This window comes from Syngnathus typhle, linkage group LG11 (assembly GCF_033458585.1).
Source record: "Syngnathus typhle isolate RoL2023-S1 ecotype Sweden linkage group LG11, RoL_Styp_1.0, whole genome shotgun sequence".
NCBI lineage: Eukaryota > Metazoa > Chordata > Actinopteri > Syngnathiformes > Syngnathidae > Syngnathus > Syngnathus typhle.
The window spans coordinates 7,936,047-7,961,101 of NC_083748.1; the positions used below are offsets into that span (position 1 = coordinate 7,936,047).

General features: G+C 44.1%; 2 protein-coding genes across 3 annotated transcripts in view; both read left to right on the top strand.

Moving 5' to 3' along the window:
* The window catches only part of srgap2 (SLIT-ROBO Rho GTPase activating protein 2), a 33,322-nt gene extending 14,214 nt beyond the window's left edge, over positions 1–19,108 (top strand). The window contains exons 2-23 of one of the 2 annotated variants that reach the window (XM_061290687.1): positions 5,535–5,727; positions 7,875–8,037; positions 8,863–8,925; positions 9,374–9,589; positions 9,675–9,803; positions 9,881–10,102; positions 10,185–10,286; positions 10,368–10,565; positions 10,628–10,712; positions 10,968–10,995; positions 11,229–11,259; positions 12,125–12,185; positions 12,382–12,459; positions 12,548–12,682; positions 12,772–12,877; positions 13,738–13,962; positions 15,039–15,118; positions 15,374–15,572; positions 15,725–15,862; positions 15,983–16,196; positions 16,271–16,381; positions 16,582–19,108. In XM_061290687.1, the coding sequence (XP_061146671.1) occupies positions 5,535–5,727; positions 7,875–8,037; positions 8,863–8,925; positions 9,374–9,589; positions 9,675–9,803; positions 9,881–10,102; positions 10,185–10,286; positions 10,368–10,565; positions 10,628–10,712; positions 10,968–10,995; positions 11,229–11,259; positions 12,125–12,185; positions 12,382–12,459; positions 12,548–12,682; positions 12,772–12,877; positions 13,738–13,962; positions 15,039–15,118; positions 15,374–15,572; positions 15,725–15,862; positions 15,983–16,196; positions 16,271–16,381; positions 16,582–17,130 (3,326 nt within the window). In that variant the 3' untranslated portion in view covers positions 17,131–19,108. The remainder of the gene's footprint in view (positions 1–5,534; positions 5,728–7,874; positions 8,038–8,862; positions 8,926–9,373; positions 9,590–9,674; positions 9,804–9,880; positions 10,103–10,184; positions 10,287–10,367; positions 10,566–10,627; positions 10,713–10,967; positions 10,996–11,228; positions 11,260–12,124; positions 12,186–12,381; positions 12,460–12,547; positions 12,683–12,771; positions 12,878–13,737; positions 13,963–15,038; positions 15,119–15,373; positions 15,573–15,724; positions 15,863–15,982; positions 16,197–16,270; positions 16,382–16,581) is intronic. The other variant, XM_061290688.1, reaches the window with a different exon arrangement.
* Positions 19,109–19,440: 332 nt separating this feature from the next.
* ikbke (inhibitor of nuclear factor kappa B kinase subunit epsilon) lies at positions 19,441–25,019 on the top strand. The gene is made up of 21 exons (XM_061291186.1): positions 19,441–19,754; positions 20,045–20,138; positions 20,228–20,365; positions 20,463–20,592; positions 20,670–20,851; positions 21,079–21,239; positions 21,306–21,416; positions 21,548–21,727; positions 21,873–22,069; positions 22,180–22,238; positions 22,335–22,426; positions 22,528–22,629; positions 22,723–22,780; positions 22,966–23,078; positions 23,140–23,216; positions 23,285–23,324; positions 23,399–23,500; positions 23,730–23,826; positions 24,057–24,151; positions 24,227–24,298; positions 24,371–25,019. The coding sequence occupies exons 2-21, from the start codon at positions 20,049–20,051 to the stop codon at positions 24,432–24,434; spliced, it is 2,160 nt and encodes a 719-aa protein (XP_061147170.1). The 5' UTR covers positions 19,441–19,754; positions 20,045–20,048; the 3' UTR covers positions 24,435–25,019.
* Positions 25,020–25,055: the final 36 nt, after the last annotated feature.

Sequence of the window (25,055 nt, forward strand, 5' to 3'; positions counted from 1 at the left end):
TGGAAATATGACAAATATTAAACAGCTAATGGAGACATGAGCTGACCCTTCGCCCGCCAGACGACGCGTCTGCATTTGAATGGCGAGCACTCCCACCCACCCATCGCTACATTCATTTTGTCGCATCGCTTATAGATCAACGCTGTAATGCAGAGAAGGTTGAGGCTGACACACACAGAGTGAGACAAGCAGACACACTCAGCGGGCTTCTTCCCATGCTTGTGTTGTGGATTAATCAAATCCCCTGACTGGCTGCTAAGCTGATTAAGGAGGGTGTTATGCACTGGCCATTTGGAAACACTGGAAAGAGTGCACACATAAATATACACGTGCGCAAACACACACACACGGGGAGATAGTATATATTGTCTCTACAGCTGATCCACGATGGTATCATACATGTGAGCTGGTCTCACCAGGTTTTGATATTTCATCGAACCTTTCCCAGACAGATGGCACTGATGGCCGTGTACGGTCGTGGTTTGCATCCCTTCGGCTAAGTGTGTGCGTGTGTGAGAGTGAGCGTGACAGAGATGGAGCCTGCTGGAAGAAATTGAAGCCCAGATGGCTGCGTCCATCAGGGACAGGAAGTAGAAGTGACACCAGGTGCATGGTCATGCGAGCAAAATGGAACATCATTATGATTCTCATTTTGTGATTAATTGAATTGTGTGTACACTACAGGATGAGCACTTTGTTTTCAAAACATCATGTTATGTTAATTTTGTGATCTCCCGCAGATCGTAATATAATGTACATTTTGCTGCTGAAGACTTTAAAAGACTTTGATACTCATTTTTCAAAGTTTGCAATTTACAACATAAGAATACGAGTCTGTGTGAGTATGCATCGCCCCAAGAAATGGGTTAGTGGAGCAGGCAGGCACACCAAGTGAGTGAAGAGTTAGTTAACTTTTGATAAGCAGCCCTTTTCATTATGCATAGAACCCCCACCTTCGCCTCCCCTCAATCACAGCCGGCCGGCAATGCCGCGGAGAGTAAAAGAGCAAAAGCCTGCCTGGACTGAAAGTGATCTGAAACTAAGTTCTATTGTTCCAAGTGTTGTATACCATCTGGTTGACATAGGAGACTGACCTCTGCCTAGTAGCACTGCAAACTCTGACCCCCTGACCTATAGTCCAATCTCGGGCAAGGAACCCCGGCAGGGAGTCCACACGGCTTAGAGCCTGGCTCACAGAAACTTCAACACCCTTCCCTAGTGCAAACATCTCATCTTGCACTCTTCTGACTGAATCATGAAGCCTATGAAAAGGTTAATGACTTCCTGGCCTGGTCACCAAGGTGAAGAGAAGCGTAGAGGAATGTACTCCTGCTGATCACGCCCCCCCCCCTTCTATCACTGACCTTTTGTCATCTCCTCACTCCTGTTCTTTGAAACATTTGCATAGAATTTAAAACAAAGTATTCTACTGATTTGATGGTCAAATTATCTTGGAAGCACTTCCGGAAATGTTCTTCCCATCACTTGTTTTACATTCCTTTGGTCATTAGTGGTTTAATTGGTCCATGGGTAGTGTTTGTTTGTGGTTCTTAAAAGTTAGATCTGTCTTTCCATGCTTGGTCAGAATATTCCCTTGAGTCTCGGTTCTCATTATAATAAACCAGAACTCACATAGAAAAGAAATCACATTGTGACATCTGAAATTCCCCTTGGTCATAGGGCACACAAAATTCCCCACTTCTCCATTGTCCTCATCTTTACTTCTCACATACTTGATTGGGCTTTTTTGGTTTTGGTACACTGGCAAATTTTCCACGTCTTGAAGTCAACCAGCCTCATTAAAACAACACCTCGTTTCCTTAAATTGGTGCGATTTGGGTGACAGGTTTCATCCCTTTCAGTCCATGTGTGTGTGTTTGCAGAGGAAATAAGTCGACCCAAGAAAAAGAAATCGTCTGGACTTGTTCATTCCGGCAATACTTTCCCCTCCAACACTTTTACTGTACTGTAATTCTATCTTTTCCTATACTCCCCCTCTCCACATACTGCTATGTGTCTCTAAAGTCAAGTAGTATTCGCAAGGCATGTCTGGAACTAATAGATTCCACCCTTCTTAAGAATCCTTTTAGGAAATACTACCTGCAACCTAAGGCCATTCGACTGCCTTGAAATCGCATCCGATAGGCCAACCCAGCATATATATGATACAACCAGCAAAGTTGAGTATTTCTCTTCCATTTCTTTCAGTGACTCACTCCACAGCTGCCTCCTTTTCTTCAGGTTTTTCATTCAGACCCTCCCGCCCCCTACGCAGGCACAACTCCGGCCTTTGTGCACATACTTCCTGTCGTTGTTTTAATATAACCCTCCCATGTGCTCCCTATGGGCAATGAACTGACTTCCTGTTTCTCTGTCGCCTCTTCCTGCATAGAGAACTGAATGACTGTGATGCTAACCCCCCCAACTTCACTCTACAACGCTCTGTTCTCCTATTTTCACTATATTGATTGTCAACCTGTGGTCCGCGGTCTTCTAGTGGTCAGTGGCGGTATGCCAGGTGGTCCACAAAATTGGAAATGGAAAATAATTGTAACATTTTCAAAAATAGAATTGATTTATTATTTAAACTTGATTTATTTTCCAGCTAATTTTGTGAATCCCATCCAAACTATGTCAAATGTAGCTGGGGTTCCCAAAATAGACATACAGATGCAAATAAATAGCCTGTATTGGCCTATTCTACTTTGGTGCAGAATAAAATAATATGGTCCCCAAATTGCTTCTTGGTTATAATGGTGGTCACTTGGACAAAACCATTTGAAAATCCCTGCTCCAGAGGATAAGAGCTCATGTCGGTATGATTCAAACTTGTTATAAGCCCTGGAGAGCGTTCGGCAACAACCGACTGCAATGCCATTGTTTTCATTTAGAATCCCGATCATCTGTATTGACCAAGTATGCTAAAAAAAATAGCGACGAATTTGTCTTTTGTAGCATAACCAACTATGACAAAGACCATTACGTCATGCAAGGGCACTATTAGTGACCAATGACGGCTGTGCAAACAATGTGGAGAGTCATAAAGCAAAAAAAAAAAGTGAACAGTAGTGCGGTAATTACAACGCAACAGCTGTGCAGATGATGCAAATAAATCCAGTTGCAGACAACTCTTTTGCCTTTCTAAATTAAAAGATTGTGAAGGTCTTTCAAAAATGAATTCACCCATTAATTTAGTTTAGCTAAAAGCATCAGCTAGGCACCACCAGAATGGTGGACAGATTGAGTTTTTTTCGCAATGTCATTTTAGAGAGAGATGAACGTCCATTCTGGGCTCCACCCAGAGATTTTTATGTGACAGGCCCTTTGGCAGCACCTTTGGATGCCTGAAGATTTCTAACCGCACGCTAGCATGCGGTATGTTTGACTGATTTGAGGCAGCAGCCTTAAATCTCAGACGTTTGCGGTGAGCCAAATCCCTGCCAAAGACAATAGACCATCTTTCAGCTCCGTGCAAAGTGCGCAAGTGAAAACGAGGTCGGGGGTTGTATGACTTGATAGAAATGAATGAAAATGTAAAACAAATATGTCGCATATGGAGTTATCATGGTGGAGCATCAGTAAAGCGGAATCCCAGATCCAGTTTGCAAAACCTGCTCTCATCTGCCTGGAAAATATGACTGGGCCTTCTGGAGGGAGTGGAGGCGCCACATTCCACTTCACATCCCACTTCTTTCTGGCTGAAGGGATGATGACCATTACAGAGGGACGGCATCGACCTGCGCTGTGAGCGCCTCGCCTCCTCGCTGTACGATGGACATAGATGAAAAGGCCGACTTTTTATTACGCGAGGAAATTAAGCTCAACAGCCAGGATCAACAGTGAGCTTGTGGTTGCCAGTGGTTGAGTCATATAGCCATAGATTTGGAGTGTGCTTTTAGGAACACCTCGGTGTGTTCCAGAGCTTAAGATGGAATTCGAGCCTTTTTATTACAATAAAAATGATGGCAGTAGTCATAATGTTGCATGTCACTCCTAAACCTGCTTCTCAGCGCCCGCCATCTTGATTGCGGTCCGCATGTCGGAGTGCTGCAGTGTTTGCACGGTGTGGTATGCGTTGTTGTTGTCCTGTGACAGTTAATTACAAGGCTGTCTGTCACCTTGTGGTTCTGTGGTCACAGTCACAAGAGGCCGCCGCGAACGATGGGCCCCGACTTCATCCCTGTCATTGACGGCGTTTTGCAATGTGGAAATAGCTCACAAATATGCGCACACCCACACGGGACGGAAACAACAATTTTTCACAACAGGTTATTTATCGATCCCAACACTGTGTGAGAGACAGATTGGGGATGAAGCATGTGCGCACAGGACAGACACCTTTACAGATATTCCACCTCTTTGGTGGTAATGAGGAACTGCACTCTCAGCTATAAAGCACAATGGCAGCATCAAAGAGGCTCTTGGCTCAACAGACGAGGGACTCTTGCCAGATCTGCCTACAAATGTGCGCTGCAGTCCGGGCTTGTGTGTCAGGGTACTTGATGGTGACCAGGAGCCAGGATGGAGGCTAAAACACATTGCTTTCTCCAGAGCCAACATTCCTGAGGTAGGGCAGCCGCGGTGGTACACTAGCCGTGACCGAACAGCCCGGTTTGTGCGTGTGTGAGGTTTGTTGTTTCTTCCTTCTTCCAAGGCTACACGTGCAGAGTTCACACAAACTGTTGGCAGGCATAGCATTAATCTGTCAGCTGTCGGCACTGATCCATTTATCATTGATGTGTGTGCGAGCATGTGCACGTGGCAACTTGCTTCCTGTGACAAAGCTGCATTACACGCCATTCTCCAGAGGAGTTTTTCATTGTGATTGAATATATCAACAGAGTGCACTCTATTATAATTAGAGACCGGATTGGGGGGCGCGTGATAAGCCACAGTACATGTGCGAAAGACAATTTTGGGTAATATATAGAGAGGCATAAGAGAATTGTAATTATGTATGTAGTGACAGTCAATGAGACTCTTCGATTGATTTATTCCTCAAACAGGATGCTAGCGGAACTATCGGTCGGCCAGTCACTCCGCACAGTGACCTGACTTGAACCAATGGTCAAGTTTCTATGCCCATCCTGTCCTTTCATCTGAAATATTCAGTTGAGCCTTTGTTTTGTCATTAAAGACATCTGACACACTATACAAAACAAATAAAGAGCTTTTATGCCATTAAATGAGTCATTCCTCTTTACATTTTTCTACAGTGTTGTTAGTGGCGGAGCTAAAGGGGGAACCGCGGGGGCGGTAATCCCCTCCCCCGAAACATGCCCGGCCAGATCATTTGGATTGCTATAGTGATGACGTGTATTATAAATATTAATCTGTCATCATAAAACTGCAGACATTATAGATTACGTTCATGTGTCACATGACATGAACAGATTTTGTGTGGTTATTTTTATTTTTTTAATCAAATGCAGAATTTGAATTCAAAGACATTTGACATTCAATGCATTGTGGTGCATTAAGATCATCTTAAAAAAAAAAAATGTCAACAAACTTGTCTCTCCCTGTCTTGACAGAAATTCGCGCCCAGCTGGTGGAGCAGCTGAAATGTCTGGACCAGCAGTGTGAGCTGCGGGTGCAGCTGCTCCAGGACCTGCAGGATTTCTTCAGGAAAAAGGCGGAGATTGAGATGGACTACAGCCGCAACATGGAAAAGCTGGCCGAACGCTTCCTCACCAAGACACGCAGCACTAAGGACCATCTGCTGAAGTATGTAACAGACACACACTTGGCTTAAAGACGACAATCCAAATAGAGTTATTCTGTGTTCAACTTTTATAAATTGCACGGATGAAATGTGTACTTGCTCAAAACACAACCAGCTTGTGACTGAGTCAACGTCTGTGTGGTATGTCCAGCTCCAACACGTGGCACATACTGTAAAGGTAACCAAGATAATTTAGCTAACTTATCTTATTATCATGTGAATTTTGTAAAATTACATTGTCATACCATATTTTTTCAAGCCAAGACACTTAAATTTTTTTTACTTTTGACTTCAAAGTCATTGATATAATCCCATTTTTGTAGCCATTTTAAAAATCCATACTGATTGCCATATTTTATTTCTCTGAAATCCTTCAACATCTGTAAAGTTCTCCGCACGGCTGCTACTGCTGTTCTGTCTGGTTGCCACATTGGAATTTGAGCTATTTTTCGGCTATGTGTACAACCCCCCCCCCCCCCTTTTTTTATTTTAACTCCTAAAAGTGTGTGGTCACAACAACACACTGAATTCAAACACTGTAAGGTACCTAAAGTTCTCAATGTAACATTATATTTTGGTATATTTGATTTTTAAAAAAATATTTAGACTTTGTTATGTGTGCCCCCACGCACCTCCTCACCACATCTCTCTCTCTCTCTCTTTGCTTGGATGCCTCCAAAGGACTCTCCTTTGAGTTCTTGATCGGATTTCACGCCGAAAATCCCCTCTCACGCCGGCAGCACAAATGAGCAGCATCACAGTTCAAGCATTGTTGAGTTATTTTTCTCGATCGAGTGTTAGAAGTATTTTGCTATAAGCTGCTTTGGAACTTTACATGAGCCTGGCTAGTCACGTCATTGAAGTCGTTAAAAAAAAAAAATTGTGCTGCCAGCAATGCTCCAGCTAATGCTATGTGCTTTGATCCCGACTGTAAATGACCATTTAGCATTTCCCTCGAATGTGACTCACTGCCTTCACCTGACCCCAACGCTCACTGACGTTCCACTAAGTCCACCATGTGACCTTCAAAAGAGGCCAATGACATTTTCGTGTTTACATTGCGAGAACCGAGAGCTGAGCAAAGGTAGCTTGTTATTTTATTTCACTGCAAGTGCTGCAGGAATTGGCTCAGGTTTGTGAAATTAAAGTTAGTTTTCTAGTGACCTTTTAGATTTTTAGAACATGTGCTTCTTTGATTGTATGGTAAGATCAGCGATAATAATCAATTTGAAAATGTAAAAAAAATAAATAAATGGAAAAAAACAATAATACAAAAGTCTAAATTGTTCCCACAAATGTATTATGCTCGGCCGTGTGTGATGACTATTTTCCATACCACACACATTTAGTCATCTGACCACTGAGAGCCGGTACCAGCCTATCACATCATGGTCGACGACTCAAACTTAATCCAACAATTTGACTCAGTGCCCCTCTCTGAGTCAAAGACCTCCTCTGTCTATGTGACCCGGTGCCCGCTGTGACCTCATCAATGTGTCCACTATTGGCCTCTTCAAGTCATTTAATGCACCTCTTATCACACAAAGACTTTCTGTCATCCACTTAAACTCATAATCCATTTTGCTTTCCTGATTAGCCATAGATAACCCATGATTCCTTTTTTTCTTTACTTTTTTCCCCCAATGGGCACAGTGAGGCGAAGTGTGACATCTCCAGTATGAGAGGAACTTCCGAGTCGTTTTCTCATCTCTTTTCCTTTTTTTTTTTTTTTGTGTCCTTTCTTCTCTGCAACAGCTGTGCTTTTGGGGAGCCTTACCACTTCCTGCTGGGTTTTGTACCCTGGCTGAATCCCCTGTTTGGGTTGGCTCACTAACCTGCTGTGTGTGTGCGTGCGGGAGACACACAGGGTGGCTGTTTTCTGTATAAATCTGTCTGGGCGTTCTCTCCCACCATGGCTGTTATTCCAACGCTTGTTTCATCTTGATGAAAAACAGCGTGCTGTACAATGAACTTGTTTCTACCTTTGACAAGCTGTGGGGCCTCATGGGGATTCGTCAACCGGATGAAAAGCGGAACTTAACATCAGATGAAAGACTTAATGCTGCTTTATCCGAATTTATGCTTCGAAGGGGGGGGGTGCCTTGATTGCATTTTAAGACTTGTTCTCTATCATTGTCATTCTGTGCAGGAAAGAGCAGAGCATCTTATCTCCAGTGAACTGCTGGAATTTGTTGCTGCTTCAGGTGAAGAGGGAGAGTCGTGACCACGCCACTCTGTCGGACCTCTACCTCAACAACATCATTCCACGCTTCGCACAGATCAGCGAGGACTCAGGACGGCTCTTCAAGAAGGCGAGCAGACGTTGTGGCTCGTTTGGCTGCGAACATGCACATGACATCTGCTCTTAATAATTCATCTCGCAGTCATTTTGATACAAATTCCATCATCAGCGCTTTTTGTCAAGTGTTGTATAAAAAGAAATCAGGATGTTTTGCATGTAAAACGTCAATGACAGTCCAGCATAGAGCAGCTCCACAGAAAAAAAATAAACACTGTATTTTCAAGGGTGTTGAGAATTTGGCTTAGGAATCAAGTGGAGCAAAGTTTAAAAACTGGACTTAGCGGAAGAATGTCGCCCGAAGAATGCCTTCACTTGTAAGAAAGATCAGTGTGTGTTTTAAGCGGTCTGGTATGATAGTTACAGCCAGATGGGGTACGAAAACTGGATTGGGGCGGGGGGGGGCACTCAAGTCAAACTGCATTAACAAGCTTTCTGTCAGGACATAAAGTTGTCTTAATATGTTTTTGGGCGCGGTCTTGTCGAGCCAGACGGGCAAGCACAGGCCAGAGGAAGAAGTTCAAAGGTCAAGATTCACAGTTGACGGATAGGACGACTCAGGGCATAGCTGATTACTTTTAGATTGCTGTAGGCCGACCGCTTTTAAAGCCCGAGGCCGGGGCAACCTCTCTTGTCCTTTGTGTTATCTCGTTTGTCCACTCCAGAACCCTATATGGTTTTGCTGTCTCTTTCTCTCCACACACACATTTATCCCACTCATCCTCATCCTGACCTTTTTAACTGCTTGGGACTCAACTTCCGGCCATCCAAGTCTGATTTAATGCCTCTTGCCAGTCTTTTCTTTTGATTCTGTAACTTATTTCTTTTGTCAACCCAGAGCAAAGAGGTCGGGGTACAGCTGCAAGAAGACTTGATGAAGGTTCTCAACGAGCTTTATTCGGTAAGACAAATCAAAAAGTTGAGCGTATCTCTTGTTAGCAATGCTACAAGACCGCTAACAACTTATTTGTGACTCTGCATAATCCTCCACCAGCTCGCGTCCGTCCAAGTTGTGACGTGTGCTTGCCTGTTTGTCTTTGCGACCAACGTTTAGCTGTAGCTCAGCCCGCCAATTATAGTTTGCAAAGAGTTATAAATAATTCTGGTTTAAATGACATGCACACGCAGACAGACGCATAAACAAAACAGGGACTGGACTCTCTTGGGAGTTTTGAATCAGAAAAGTGGAGTGCCGGTCGCCCAACTTGGGCTGAGCAAGCTTCGTGTACTACTTTCATGTGTTTGACCGCTGGCGGGTGGAATGAGTGTGTGGCTATGACAATTGCGGAATGCCCCATCATTTTCCCGGGTGGGGAAAAAACTTTGTGACGGAAATGTCATGTTCCCAGGTGATGAAGACTTACCACATGTACAACACAGACAGCATGAACGCAGAGTCCAAGCTAAAAGACGCCGAGAAGCAAGAGGAGAAACAGATGGGGCGTTCCGGTCGCCAGGACGACCGCCAGACCCCACGCTCGCCAGACACCCTTGCTAGCATAAAAGCTGACGACAAACCCATCCGCCGTTCTAGTGTCAAAAAAATCGAAAAGATGAAGGAGAAGGTGAGTGGCGACAAGTCGCCACATGTTGTCACAGCAACCTGTTTCGGGCCCTTGTTCTTTACCGCGCCTTCCGTCGTCATTTTAGAGACAAGCCAAGTACACGGAGAACAAGCTGAAGGCCATCAAAGCCAGGAATGAGTACCTACTTGCTCTGGAGGCCACCAACGGCTGTGTCTTCAAGTATTACATCCATGACCTCTCTGACATCATCGACGTGAGTATGAAAACACTTTAAAACAACGAAGGGCAGGATTAAGCAGTTAGATCTGAATTTTATTTTTTTTTGCACAGTGCTGCGACCTGGGCTACCATGCCAGCCTCCACCGTGCCTTGAGAACCTACTTGTCAGCAGAACAGAACGTCGAGGTGTCCAAACACACTGGTCTGGAGACTCTGGAGGGCGCCGCTGAAAGTCTAGAGCCCAACGGAGACAAACAGAAGCTGATGGAGACCTACAACAATGTCTTCTGCCCTCCGGCTCGCTTTGACTTCCAGTCGCACATGGGAGACATGGTATTTTGGAATATCAGCGGCATCTCAGTATTATGCCATGCGCTTCCACACCACTTCGAATTAAACCTTTATGTGTGTATAGATGGGCGTCATGTGTGCACAGCAGCCATTGGAAGGGGAGCTTCTCCAGAGGTGTCAACAGCTTCAATCCCGACTATCCACACTCAAGATAGAGAACGAAGAGGTTAGATGTTTTAGTATTACGTCTCCCTTTTGGTCATTCATACCATGCCTAAGTTTTTCCCCTCTCTTTGCTGCTCATCAGGTGAAGAAGACTATGGAAGCCACTCTGTCCACCATCCAGGACATGGTGACGGTGGAGGACTACGACGTGTCCGATTGCTTCCACCACAGCAACAGCATGGAGTCTGTCAAGTCGACGTTCAGTGAATCCTATCTCAGCAAGCCCAGCCTTGCCAAGAGACGGGCCAACCAACAGGAGACGGAACAGTTCTACTATACGGTCAGTTGTTGCTCTTCGGCGCGTAGTTGAACTATATACTTCTAATACTGTGCGTTGTGTAGAAGCTGAAGGAGTTTCTTGAAGGCAGGAACCTGATCACCAAGCTCGAGGCCAAACATGACCTCATCCAGAAGACCTTAGGCGAGAGTAAGTGTCCTTCAGACATGTATGTGGAGGTCACAGTGACTGTGACCATATGGGGAGGCAGATGTGTTGAGGAGGGGAAGGGGGGGGAGCGCGATTGGGGGTCTTCCTCAGGAAATGTCTGCATTTCCGCTAGCGAGCAGGAAGGCCTTTGTATGTGTACGCTGACTTCTTCCTCTCGTGTCTCCCACTTCTATTCTGCTATATTCATCTTTTATTCTCCAACGTCCACATTTGTCCTGTCTCTCTCCCCTTTAGGTCAGAAGACCGACTGTTGCCTTGCCAGGTACGTGCGGTGAAGGAAGGAAGTACAGAAAGGCACACTATCTTGGATACATATGCCTCAGTGGGGTTTTCTTAATTTCTTGGCACTCTGGGCTATTATTTTCAAGATATTCTCAACATATGTGTCTGTGTGAGCAAATAGAGCGTTACCAGAGTTGTGCGCGTATAAATAGGCACTCTTGCGACTTAATGACAGAGTGCTGTTTCTCTCTCTCTCTCTCGCTCTCTGAATAGTGGACGGAGAAACTCTGCAGTACGGAAACAGGTAATTATCTGTCGTGTGAGTGCATAGTTTTGTTTTGAACTCATTTTCCCACCGTCGCCACCCGTAAAATATATTATAATTATATTTAAAAAATAAATATAAAACGTATTTGGAAGCATATACACACAGATCTGCTATGGAATTAATACAATCTAATGGTCTTGAGTGTAGTGAGAGACAAGAGGATAAAAAACAGGAAATCATGTTTGGAGCGCCGCCTTGTGGCATGAGTTTCCCCGTGGTGAATCACACAAGTTTAACTCCAATTGTCAACAACATTTTAATTATTAAAATTGATCTGTGTTCTAACTGTGCTAGCAACATATTGTGACAGGCAGGACAATTATTTGAAGGTACAATACGTGTGTTTATCCAGCGGTTGTACAACAGAATAAGTCATTTTCTCGGCTTTGGCCTAAACAAGCCTACATGTCAAACTGAGTATCCCAAATTGTGAGAAAATTGCAATGACCTAATTTTACTATATTGTGCGACACTCTTGTTGGGAAATTGTGAGAGAAAACTGGGTTGCAGTGTTGAGTGATAATAGATGTTTTTGTAATGGATTCAATTAACTCATTACTCAATTAAATATTCCCTCTGATATACCCTCCTCTGAGAAATCTGAAACAAAGGGGAAAAGTGTAGTCTCCTAGCAACAGCAGCCCCTCCCCTCCCCACGTCTAGCACCCTTTCCTCCTAAACGTGTGCTCTGATGCATGTGCAGCAGCAGACGTGTGAGGTAGTCAGACCTCCAAATAGCAAGCATGGTTGCTTTATGTTTTATGTCCTTTGCAAGCTTCCTATTTGTCATCCGCTGTTGGGTTCAGTTTGTGATGCAAACAATGTTTCCCTCCAATTTTAGGATGCAGGTGAAGCCATTCCCCTCATGGTTGAGAGCTGCATCCGTTTCATCAGTCGCCATGGTGAGGAAATTCTTCCGTCGAGCGATAGGTTTAGCGGCAGCCTATACTGCGCACCGATTGGTTGCATTGCAGTTACGTGACGTGTTTTGACCCGAGGAATCTTCGAATGAACAAACTAGATATCCAATATCCAACATGCCAATCCCGAGCATGAAAAATGGATGTCGTAAAAGTAGCTGTGATTATGCCCCTGTAGGTCTGCAGCACGAGGGCATTTTCCGAGTATCCGGCTCCCAGGTGGAGGTCAATGATATCAAGAATGCATTTGAGCGAGGTTCGGCTGCAATTCATAGAAAATATACATCCCTTCTTCCCTTCCCTCCATCTTATCACTTTGTTTCCTTCCATCTTCTGGGTTACAGGCGAAGACCCTCTAGCAGGAGACCAAAACGACCATGACATGGACTCAATTGCTAGCGTCCTCAAACTCTACTTCAGAGGACTGGATCATGCCCTTTTTCCAAAGGAAGTGTTCCATGACCTCATTTCCTGCGTCTGTAAGAGTCTCCTCCGTTGACAATCTTTTGTTTTTCCAACTCGTTATTGTGTGACTAATCTCCCGGGTGTCATCACGGTTCTGTTCCAGCAATGGAGAGCCTTCAGGAGCGCGCTGTCCACGTTAAGAAAGTGCTGCAATCTTTGCCGAGTGAAACACTCATCATCATGAGATACCTGTTTGCCTTCCTCAATCAGTGAGTAGCAGGACACACACACACATTAAATTGAATGAGAATCTGAAAAATATTAATAGTTGTCAGTCAATAAATAATGATAATAATTGCTATTTTACAGTAATGATAATAATAATACAAGTGCAGTTTGGTTGCTTTGTACCTTTTATTCTTTTCCTTGAATACTTCCAAATCAGTTTTTTTTTTTGACGCTCGGGCATCTGCCCCTGACATCAGCAGCGTTCTGTCTGCACACACTGTTAAAGGTAAAATACTGTAATCCAAAATTCCCATGATAACTGAGATGAGGTAAACTTCCTGTGAAAAGGCCGAAGGAGGCCCTTAAAGGATTTTATTTTCCACCATTCCACTCTTGAAAAAAGACACCCCCCCCCCCCCCCCTTTTCTAGTTGATTTATAACCTTGTATCATATTCGGCGTCTTGATGAGCGCTGCAGGCTTACATTCCCTGCAAAGCCAGACTTTTTGTCAGATGACATTTGAAGCCACAGAGATAGTCTCGAAAACTGAAATCAAAAATCCCTAACAAAGTTGATCACAGGGCAAATGAAACTAGATGGACAACTGGAATGTGAGACTACTGAATAAACAAACAGACAAGTCTTGTGGAGCCAGAAGAGGAGCTTCTACTTTAGCCCCCGGGGTGATTTACAGCCTCCCAAACAAATCGGCTTCTTCTCACACACTCCAATACCCCCACTTGTAACTCAAGTGAGGCACTGATGAAGGAGTTAACAGCAATTTGACACAGGCATGCATTCGGAGTTATCTCACATTATATTATGCCTCATTGTGATTGGTTGCTAACCAGCAGTAGAGAAAATAAAAGGATACACTAAAAGACTTCTTTTTCCTTCCAGTTTGTCCCAGTACAGTGAGGAAAACATGATGGACCCTTACAACCTTGCCATCTGCTTTGGCCCCACCCTGATGTCTGTCCCGGAAGGTCACGACCAGGTCTCCTGCCAGGCCCACGTCAATGAACTCATTAAAACTATCATCATCCACCATGACAGCATCTTCCCGAAACCGCAAGACCTGCAGGGCCCCATCTACATCATCCCCGGAGCTGGTGACGACTTCTGGTCAGTGGAGGCTCAACAATAGAAGGCGCTCGGGCGCAGATCTACCGCCCCGCTGAGTCACAGTGAAAAGGACAAAAATTAATGAAAAGTCCTAATAAAAAGATTTCAAAATGTATGAACAATTGTTTTTAAGAGGAGCAGGATAGTGTAGTTACTGATGAGGTTTGTTTACCTCTGGCATCTCAAAGTAATGTTGAAACTGAGCAGCTGTTAAAGCCGACGTCATTTCCTCCCTGGCTCCATTCAACGGGAACGTGACGTGGCGGCCATATTGGATATGGCTCAGCGCAGATTCTGCAGTGTATAAGATCATGTTCGACTCAAGGAAGTGACTTCAACATTTTTTGAGAGGAGAAGGTGCAGCCCAGGCAGCAAGGATAAGAACAGGTAGGGTGGATTTGTTGACTTTATCGTAGGCTTCTCGAGTTCGAATCCCATCTCGAGTAAATTAAAAAAAAAAAAAAGGCAAATGTAAACACTTTTAGACAAACATTTAATTTTTATTAAAGTGTCCGTCCTGCCAAAAACCACCAGCCGCGACTGCTTCTAGTAAGGTGAAAGCGAGGATACGAGTTGAAATGTTGAAGTAGCAGGACTGCTTCAACTGGCAAGAGGAAGCTGCAATAACAAAGCCAGAGTGGAGCGGTTGGCAGATTTCAGTTACAGAGGATTTGAATGATTTGGGGGTGAGCAGCCTCGAGTTTTTTCTTTTGTGGTTTTGGTCGGTTGGGGCCACGAGGATCAGCTTACCCGCCATCACGCGGGAGATTAAAGTGGCGCCTGACCACATGTCACATGCACATATAGACAGACATCTACATATTGTACAAAGGTTAACTTTTGCACAGCAACAGTGATGAATGCCTCCCTATGTGAATCAACACACACAGTACGAAACTAAGAAAAAAATCTCGGCCCTGTCCGACAACAGCATTGTCAGGTCTTGCGGGATATGATCTCAGTGATGTGTTTCATGTAACTTCATATGACTAAAAAGATGAATGTCGTTCAGTCTGCAAATTGTACACACGGCGACATTCTGGCGCAACTTTATCTGTTCCTTTTGTCTATTCCAGTGACAGTCCGCACTGTGAGCCCCCACTTGTGCAAGAGCCGGCGCCCGACAATGTGTCCGTTGGTCACAACAGCGAAGATGGTGCGTACTCCCAAGAAACGTCATCAAATTGCTCCTCTTATGATGTCTTCTGAAGCTCTTTTGTGGCTGAAAGCTTTTGAACCAGCTCACATCCCGCTACTTGATTATGCTGCTTTGTGTATTTTTTGCAATGTGTGTCGTCACCAAACAGAAGCACTAACCTGCTCGACATCGCTCTGGCTTCCCTCTCTCTGTCTGTTTTGCATCACCCACTCTATCGCTTCCTGTCTCTATCCGCCATCCTCTCAACATCAGGCACCTTGGCTGTTTCAGAGTCCGACCCAGTTGAAGCCATTGCTCGTTTCGACTATTCCGGCCGGACCGGTCGCGAGCTGTCGTTCAAGAAGGGCGCGTCATTGCTTCTGTATCAGCGAGCGTCCGATGACTGGTGGGAGGGACGACACAACGGAGTGGATGGATTGGTGCCACATCAGTATATTGTGGTCCAAGACATGTAAGATGACAACGTACAGTGTTGACAACCTGCCTCAGAGGGAGATTCTATTTGCAGCTAGTTGTGTATTTCTGAGTCAGCAATATGAAGTCATGTATTGAAAATTCATTCAAAGTGGAAAAAGGGGAACATCTCAGACTTGATTATTTTAGGACTGATGGCGGCCGTGGAAGCCCAAAATCGGATGCGGACACCAGGGACCAACTGGAGGAAAGGGTTTCCACTAGAGGCAGCGCTGCATCTCCTACTGGTGCCCATGTGGCTGATATCTACCTGGCCAACCTCAACAAGTGAGTTGTACCAAAACATTTTATTTGTATTTATTGTTCACAGACAAAGTTATAAAATGAATTCAAGAAATCTGATTTGTTATTAAGATAGAAAGGTTACTTAATAATGATCTCATTCAGGATGAGGAAACGTCCCGAGTCCGGGAGCATCAGAAGAACATTTCGGAGCTCAGACAGCGATAGTCCAGGGGCCAGTGGAGGTGGTGTGGGAGGGGTCAGGACCGCATCACTTCCTGTAGGCGGTGCTCTGGTGAAGGAGTCTGTGGAGAAACGGCCAGTTAGTGCTCACAGCATCCTCAATTCTATCACACGCCATTCCTCACTGAAGAGCAAGGTACTGTGACTTGGAGATTCAAAATGATCAAACCAGGGACTTGCTACATTCATAATATGTTTATGATGACTTAGGTGGAAAGCCCTCAACTGCGCAAGTCAACTCCGGCAGGACGCTCCAAGAGCTTCAGCAACCATAGACCTCTGGAACCTGAGGTCATAGCTCAGGTGGATCACAGCTCACAGGTATTAAAAGATTATTGGTTAGAAACTTTAACTGATAACTATTACTATGTGATTGGCTCAGTACTGGCATATCCTTCTTTTTTTAAAGGGCTGTAAATAATTGACAAATTCCGCCTAGCAACAAGTGACTCCCAATAACTTTGGATGATAAATTACAGCCGCTTCTAAAGTCACTTAATGCTTCCATCTCTGTATTGCAGGACATCGAGGCAGCCATGAGTTGCGCTCTGAATGAGCTGAGGGAGTTGGAGCGACAGAGTAGCTCCAAACACACTCCCGATGTGGTTCTCGACACACTGGAGCAGCTGAAAGGTGTGAGCGGTGGCGCAGGAGGGGCGTCGGAACCCTCCAGCCCGCTCCACTCCCGCCTGTTGCGGGACAGCGAGGGAGGCTCCTCACACGCCCACCCACTCCAGCGTAGCGCCTCCTCGGCCAGCGACGTGCCCTCCTCCTTCCGAGCTACCAAAAGCCAACCGAGGACCCCCCTTCCCTCCGCCACGTCGCCTTCCCTGTCTTCTTCCTCCCTCTCCTCGTCGGTTCCTTCCTTTAGAGAGCTGCGCCCGCCGGCGACGAGGCCCAAGCCGGTGGTGTTCCCGAAAAGCGGCGGGGGGAGTGGCAGTCCCGCCATGGGTTCCCCGACATCCACCGTGCCACCTACACCGCCGCCACCGGGGCACTCACATTCCCTTCCTCATGCGCCTCCTCCACCTCCTTCATCCCAATCTAATGATAAATCCTGCCCGGCTTAGCACCTCTTTGCTCCAATTGGAATCTGATCCTAACGCTTAAACCAGCAGGTCGGAAGCACTTAGTTTGTTATACATACAGTAGATACTTGCTAACCCACAACACACTGTAGCATTAAGACAACACAATCCATTTTCCAGCGGCACATGGTTGCATGACAGACATCTTGTCAATGATCGCAGCACGGAGAGGATTTTCAAATCTTTTAAAAGGGAACAGGTCAAACGTGCTCACATGAGGAAGAGAAAGCACTGTGTTGCTTTTTTTCTTGAATACTTTTTAAGACCCCGTAACGATCAGAAGGAATTGTTTGATTCCTAAGACGAGACTGTGAAAAGTTTTAAGCGCTCTTGAAATGAAACACTGTCTTGCTGCTTCACACGTGGAAGACTGGAGATGAACTTCTGTATTTAAAGACTGGGCCAAATATCAGCACGAGCGCTATATTAGTCTAATAAAATGTAGCCTAAAGAAATACAAATTTAGGGGTGGGGAACTGCAAATAACAAATAAATGAATTCCCAGTAAAACTTGTATAAAAATGCCAGAAACGTTGAAACCATAAATATCCAGTATATAATAATAAACATTTGCTTGACTGCATTATTTTTTTCATGAATTTAATACGGCTGTCAGAGACGGCCACTGTTAATAAAATGGTTCCTCAGCCCTAAATAAAGCAATAAGAATAATGAAACGCTGGTAGTTTGAGGCATTATGCTGCTTTTCTCCTGCAGCTCATCTTCTATGTGTAGGGGACCACTGAAAGCCAGCATTTTTTTTTGTCTTCTTTGTAATGTTGGACTGTATACACACTTCTCCACAGATGTGTGTGTGGTGTTTTGTGGCAGCTAAACACCTTTCAGGTTGCATGCTGTGGCCATTTGACAGCAGCTTACGACTCGATGGCTGACATCGTTTTATGTATCTGTGTAATGCCAGCGAGATAACTTAAAAAAAAAAAAAATAGACAGCGTGCTCATATAATTATACTTCCCACAGCAGAGAAAAAAAAAAAGTTGAATTCTTCTAATGTTTATGTATGTTAATCAATAGGGCAACTGGAACCTTGGTGCTGAGGGCTTTTGTGTTTTGAGCACAACCAACACTTCATCCAATTTCTTGTTAGGCACCGTTTTGTTGTGACTTCTTCATTTTTACAGTTTTATGGTCAAATGTGGAGCCTTGTTGCTGTCTGGTTGTGTGCTTGTGTGTGCCGCGATGAGAGCATGATGAGTCCATTACAAGAGGATGGCCAAGGCAAATATTTTTTGTCACCCGTGTTTTAGAATTTTGCAATAGTGCCACAAAATCTTTACCTAAACAATCACAGAATTTATAAAGGTGGCCAAAGAACCCGTTTGTTATTACAGGGAGTAGCACCAAATAAATGTATCTTTCCACAAGTATGTAAATTAGATGAGGATATGAATTCATAAAAGGGTAAAAATATTTTTCTGCATATCAGACACTGCATCACGCTCTCCCATGCATTGAATTACACTTTTTTTTTTGTTTTCTATAACTATCATGATCGTGTATTACTGTGTATTTTTGTTGCGCTTACCTCATCGAAACAACTGGAGGGAATGTGAGTGCATGCTTGTGAACACACACAAATATGGGTGTGGGTGGTTGGTGCATTTGTCTGGTCTCGAATTAGTCATGCACTTGAACAAAGTTGGCTTTGCGTGTGGACTAATTGTGTGCAGTTGACTTACCAGATTATGCATTTGTGTCCATTTGGAAAGAGACTGTAATTTCAAATTTATTTATAGTCGTCTTTGTATTACTGGAGAATCCTGTGTTCAGATGTACTTTGTATATACAATGTTGTACATTACAGAGGTACACTCTTGTTTTTTGGTACAATATTGTACAGTAATATCAATGGTGGTTTAATCAAATAGGCCTTATATAATTCTGTGTAGTTATTGTTGTAGAACTTTTTTTTTTTAAATAAACATTGCTTGCTATGAATTTTGACTTGTATTGTCTTTGTGTTCAAACTGACAATTTTTTTGAGTAGCCTGTACAGTATAAAACAACCACCAGTGCTGTAAAATGAACATTGAGCACTTTAACTACAACTCCCAGAAGCCACCTCGCCCGACTCCAGCACTTAGGGGATATTGCTGTAGTAGCGTTTAATTATTTGAAAATAAACAAAAGTGATTTCAAATAAGCTGTTTTAAAACATATTACATGTTTTAATATTGGTATTGCAAATATTGTGATTTCCCATTTCTTGAATCACAAAAAGTCAATACAGAAGCGACGTAGTCACGTGACCCACGGGGCGAGTTATTTTCTCTCGCGAAATAAATTGTTTAATCTTTGCATCTGTTTTCTCTAAAGTCCACATCATCCGATTTATTATTTTTTTGCTTAGAACAAACATTTGGACATTGTGTCGCTTGTTTGAAATAGTTGACGTTAGCATAATCAGCTTCATTTCCGCAATCAAAACTGAACCATAGCAGCGAGCAGACACTTCCTCCAAGAGTCGAAACAGTAAAATGTGTTTATCAACACCGCTTTGAGATAAAAATACTAAACGTTTTGCTCATAAACGAAGGAAAGGAAATTCCGCAGCAGCAGCCAGCGTAGACATTCAACCATTCAGGTGTGGTTTATTCTTCAACGGATGTTTTTAGTCCATATCGATTTACAAGTACTTTTCGGAAACGGACGACTGCTGACACTACTGAGCTGTACAATATAAATAGAATCTGCCATTCCTGCTAAGCTAATAAAGATCATGGAATTGAAATGAGTTGTAGAAAAGTTCTGGTTGACATTTTCTCATGGCTAAAAGAAATCACTCTTCCTAAACTATCTTTTGTATTCACTGTAACGATTAAGTAACTAACTTGTGTCCATTTTTCTTATGTTTATTTTATGCTGCCATGTCAGAGAGATGACAGCAAGCACTCCTAGCTACCTGTGGTCCTTACAGGATGTCCTGGGTCAAGGGGCGACTGCCTGCGTCTACAAGGCTCGAAATAAGGTTTTTTTCAATACACGTGTTTGTTTACCTCATCTCCCTATCTCTATTGGCCTTTTGTTATTATTGTGTGTATGATGTCATTTGTTTAGCGGACGGGTGAGTTGGTAGCCGTCAAGGTGTTCAACTTGGCGAGCTACAATCGCACACCCGAGGTCCAGATGAGAGAGTTTGACATGCTGAGGAAGCTCAACCACAAGAACATTGTCAAGCTGTACGCTGTGGAGGAGGTAAGGCTCCCCTTTCATGCAGGGACATGTAATCGAATGTTGTGAAAACTGGAGAAGTTAAACATGAAATACCAAATGGAGTTGTTCTCTTTTGCAGCTGCCATCCAAACAGAAGGTCCTTGTCATGGAATTTTGCTCAGGGGGAAGTTTGCTCAACCTGCTTGAAGAGCCAGAAAATGCTTTTGGCTTGTCTGAGACGGAGTTTCTCACTGTATTGCAATGTGTTGGTAGGTGAAAGTTGTCATGTCATTCAATGTACACGGGATCCTTTGTCCCTTCAGTGCCCCCTCCCATTCTATTTTAGTGCAGGGAATGAACCACCTTCGTGAGAACGGCGTGGTGCATCGGGACATCAAACCCGGCAACATAATGCGGCAGACGGGCGAGGACGGCAAGTCAGTCTATAAGCTGACTGACTTTGGAGCAGCGAGAGAGTTAGAGGATGATGAGAAGTTTGTGTCCATCTATGGAACTGAAGAATATCTGGTAGGAAATCTCAGTAAAAGGATCTGTGTGTGATATTGGTGTGCAGCAGAAATAAGATTTACAACGATTGTTTGAACTGCCAGTCATTTCTAACTTGTCTCATTGTTTTCATCTGTAAGTAACTTGAAACATTTGTGACCTCTTCTGGGCAAAATGGTTAATGCACCAACAAAGTTTTATTTGACTCCTCAGGCATATTTTTCTCGTCCACTTTTGTTTATGTATAGCACCCAGACATGTATGAGCGTGTGGTGCTCCGTTCGCACCACCAGAAGTCCTACGGAGTGAGCGTGGACCTGTGGAGCGTCGGGGTGACCTTTTACCACGCTGCCACGGGGTCTCTCCCCTTCATGCCGTTCAGAGGGCCTCGAAGGGACAAGCAGACCATGTAAAGTCATAAATAATGCCAACGCTTGTTCAAGTTATTGTTATTAACTTGCGATTTGTTGTGCAGGTATAAAATCACCACGGGGAAACCGATGGGGGCCATTTCTGGATTGCAGCGGGTCGATAACGGCCCAATAGAATGGAGCTCATCCTTGCCAGACAGCTGCCAACTGTCACAGTAGGTCACGTCCCTGAATATTGAAACTTGGTTGTTCTTTTAAATAATATGTATGATTCATAAAAAAAATCATTGTGGTTATGATGCATTTCTTCCTTCTCAACCCATATCAATTTTTAATGTCTCTATAGGGGTCTCAAGATGCATCTGGTTCCCGTACTTGCCGGTATACTTGAGGTAGACCAGGAGAGGTGTTGGGGCTTCGACCAGTTCTTCACGGCCACGACGGACATCCTGCAACGACAGCCGGTGCACCTGTTTGCTCTCCAGCAGGCTATGGCGCACTGTGTTTACATGCATCACTACAACACGTGAGCCTGCTCCAAAGTTTCGTTTCGTTTTGTTTTGTTTATTTATTTCAAACATGTGAAAAACATGTACCAAAGTTTCTTTAACAACACACGATTGTTTGTGTTGGATAGCCATAACAGTTCTTGGTTTTGTCCATCTACCTAGGGTGAGTGGTTTCTTTGAGGAGGTGGCCATGCAGACTGGAATAGATGTCCAGCACCAACAGCTGCTCTACTTGGGCCATGAGCTCCCTCTAGAGGGCAGCATGAAGGTGGTCAACCTCCCTCACACAACAGCTGCACGGCCTCTCATCCTGCTGAGTCACGGGCTAGAAGCAAACAGCAGCCTCCCCTTCAAGGAACGTAAGACGCACTTTGATTTACAGCACATCACTATAATTGTCTGCTACAGACTGCAAATTGATATGCAAGTATATGTCAATAACTTTAACATGCATGTATCCCATCTGTAGCAGAGACGCCGATCATCCCGGCCAAGTTTGACGTCATGGCCGACTACAACTTCACCAAGGTAGCGCCGCTGTTATTCGTTACGTTCTTGCCACATGGGGAAGAGAAACACTTCATCAAGTCATTGTTATCTTTCCTTTTTCTAATGTCGTTGAAGTTAATAGTTGGAGTGGTCCACCAATATCTGAGGATGATACAACTGCTGCACTCTCACAGAGAGCTGTTACTGGAGGGATTTTACAGTTACATGTGAGGAGCATTCTTGTTCTTAATCGTGACCCCAAACCGGAATTTCAAATAAAAGTAGTGACAAACAGAAAGCACAAATAAACACGACGACTGTATTTCAGGATGAAGTTGCGCAGGGAGTGTGGGGAAGCTATGCACAGTATTGCCCAAATCAGCATTCGACTCAAGTCCTGCCTCGGCTTACAACACAGGATCGGCACCCTGTGAGTCCGCTTGCACACAAACTGAGCAAAATAAAAAAAAAGTGTCCCCCTCCCATCCTAACGTTTTCCTCTCACGTCTTTCCTATGACCAAGAGAGCACCTCGCTTCGGAAAACCAGGGTGCAGCTGATAAGAGTGACAGGTTGCAGCAGGTAAGCAATGCCATGAGGCGCTTAGGTTAAATTGGGTCACCGGAAATGTTCGGACTAGTTTCAGATTAAAGACGAGGGAAATATGTCTTTGGGTCTGACCTATTTTGGTTTGGCTGGAGAGGGAGACAATATAAAGCTCAGCAAAGCTGATTTATGACACAATGTCGCCGTCGTCATCCTTGCAGGTCAATGAGCACCTGCCCGGATACGCCGCAGGCATTCGGGAATTTCAGAACCGCCTGGATCGCTTGCAGATAGAGCAGGCCAAACTCGCCGAGACCCTCAACAGTGATAAAAGGTACAAAGCAGGAAGTTGCCATTTTACGCTGGTCTAACTTTTTATCTTTTGTCTCCACCAGCTGTCAGAAAATGCAGATGCTTCTTCAAAAGATCGTGGCCATTCATCAGCTTTACCGTAAAGACAGACTCGGAGGCAGTACGTACGCGTCTCTGAACTTCACATCCATATTTCTGTTGGCCCAACTTGACTTATTTTCTCCACAGAATTGTTATACAACGATGAACAAATTCACAAGTTTGAAAAGTATGTGTCACACTTCGCCGCCCTCCCTGCCTGAGAACGTTTTCGTCTCACCTGCTTCTCATCGTCTTTGCTAGAATCCACCTGTCCTCCCACATTAAGCGGGTCAAGTCTCTCACCAGAGACAACTGTGTTCCAAAGTACAAGGATCTCTTGGATATCACTCGGACATGGAGCAGGTCAGAGCATGTTTCAACCACAGAACTAAATTCTTCACCTTGGCCCAGATAAGCGTCACCTCAGACAGAACTTTTTAGTCAATACACATTTAAAGTCCCCGTAAAGTGAAAATAAAGGTTCCCTGAATTTGACACACCACTGAGAAAAGTGTTGTTAACAGACATGACACATTTGAATCATTTCAAAAAAGAGGCAAGTATTTATAAAATGTTCCTATTATGTCTGCAGAGTTTTACTAGAAATGCAGAACCATCTACAGGACTTCAGTTCCTTCTGCACAGGCATGGTGGCTGATCTTGAGATAACGGATCAGCACCAAAACAAAGTGAGTCGGAACCTGTGGCTACTTGTCAGTCTCAATGAAAACTATTTTGTTGTGCGTGAATGTAGTATAGTTTCATTTCAGAGGTTTATTAGATTTAGTGGAAAAACAATAGTCACAATGAATGGCAAAATTGCCCGTGTGGAACTTGACCTCATTTTATATTTTATATATATTTTTCGTGACTATTTTTCGGTTGTAATTCTTTTTTTACTTGTTTGAATGCAACATAGACTCTGGACGGAATCTTGGTCACGCTACAGCCAAGCAGAGCAGGACCCCAGCAGCAGGAAATACCGCTTAGGGACAAGGAACAAATGGTATCCAGGTCTGTATGCTTGTCCATCTGTACAAATGTAGATGACATATAGTTGGCATGCTAACACGTCTACCTTTGTTCCAGAATGTACCACCTAAAGGAAGAAATGGAAATTCTGGTCCGGGAACTGCAGTGTAGCAACGCTATTATTGAGAAGTCAGTAAACGCCACCACGCTTAATGTACAGATTTATTTCAGCGTACGGCATATCCTTATTTTTTTCCGCAGTCTAGAAGCGGTGAACTCCGCAGTGGCTGCGAGGCCGAGCTTGAGCCGGCCCGCCACACTGTGACGGCGCCTCGTTTTAATTGCCTAGTGAAGGCTTGCGGGATGACTGCTGTGATGCTATCAAAGACTGCCTGCTGCAAGGGGAGCTGAAGACAGCAGATTGTGAACCAATTAAGAGATAAGATTCACAGTTGGGGTGCAAACCACCACAGAGGGATTTTTGCCAGCGTAATACAGCCCTATACCTCGAAGAAGCAGAAGTTTTCCATCTCACTATCAAACCAAAACGATCAATCTTCCATGATGTTTTATTTACTTGAAGCACACAATGTGACTGATCAATCAAAGCCACTTCAGTAGTTTTGAAGTCGTTTTCTAGTTTGTCCCTGTGTTTCCATGTAGCAAGTAGTACTATTGTTTTTTATGTTATCTGCACAAGAAAAACAGGGTACTTACTCACAAAAGGATATTTTGTTTTTTTAAATAATGTCAGGCTATAATGTACTCTTACAAACGCTTCAATTGCACATCAGTGAGTCTACCGTATTTTAATATTTGTTGCACGAGTAGCTTTCATTGTCATTTGTTCTAGGGGGTAATTTTGTCAATTTAAGAAAAATGAAAGTAAAGACATTTAATGCCCCCTTGAGTTTCCATGAACGCTTCTGTGATTATGACTCACTAT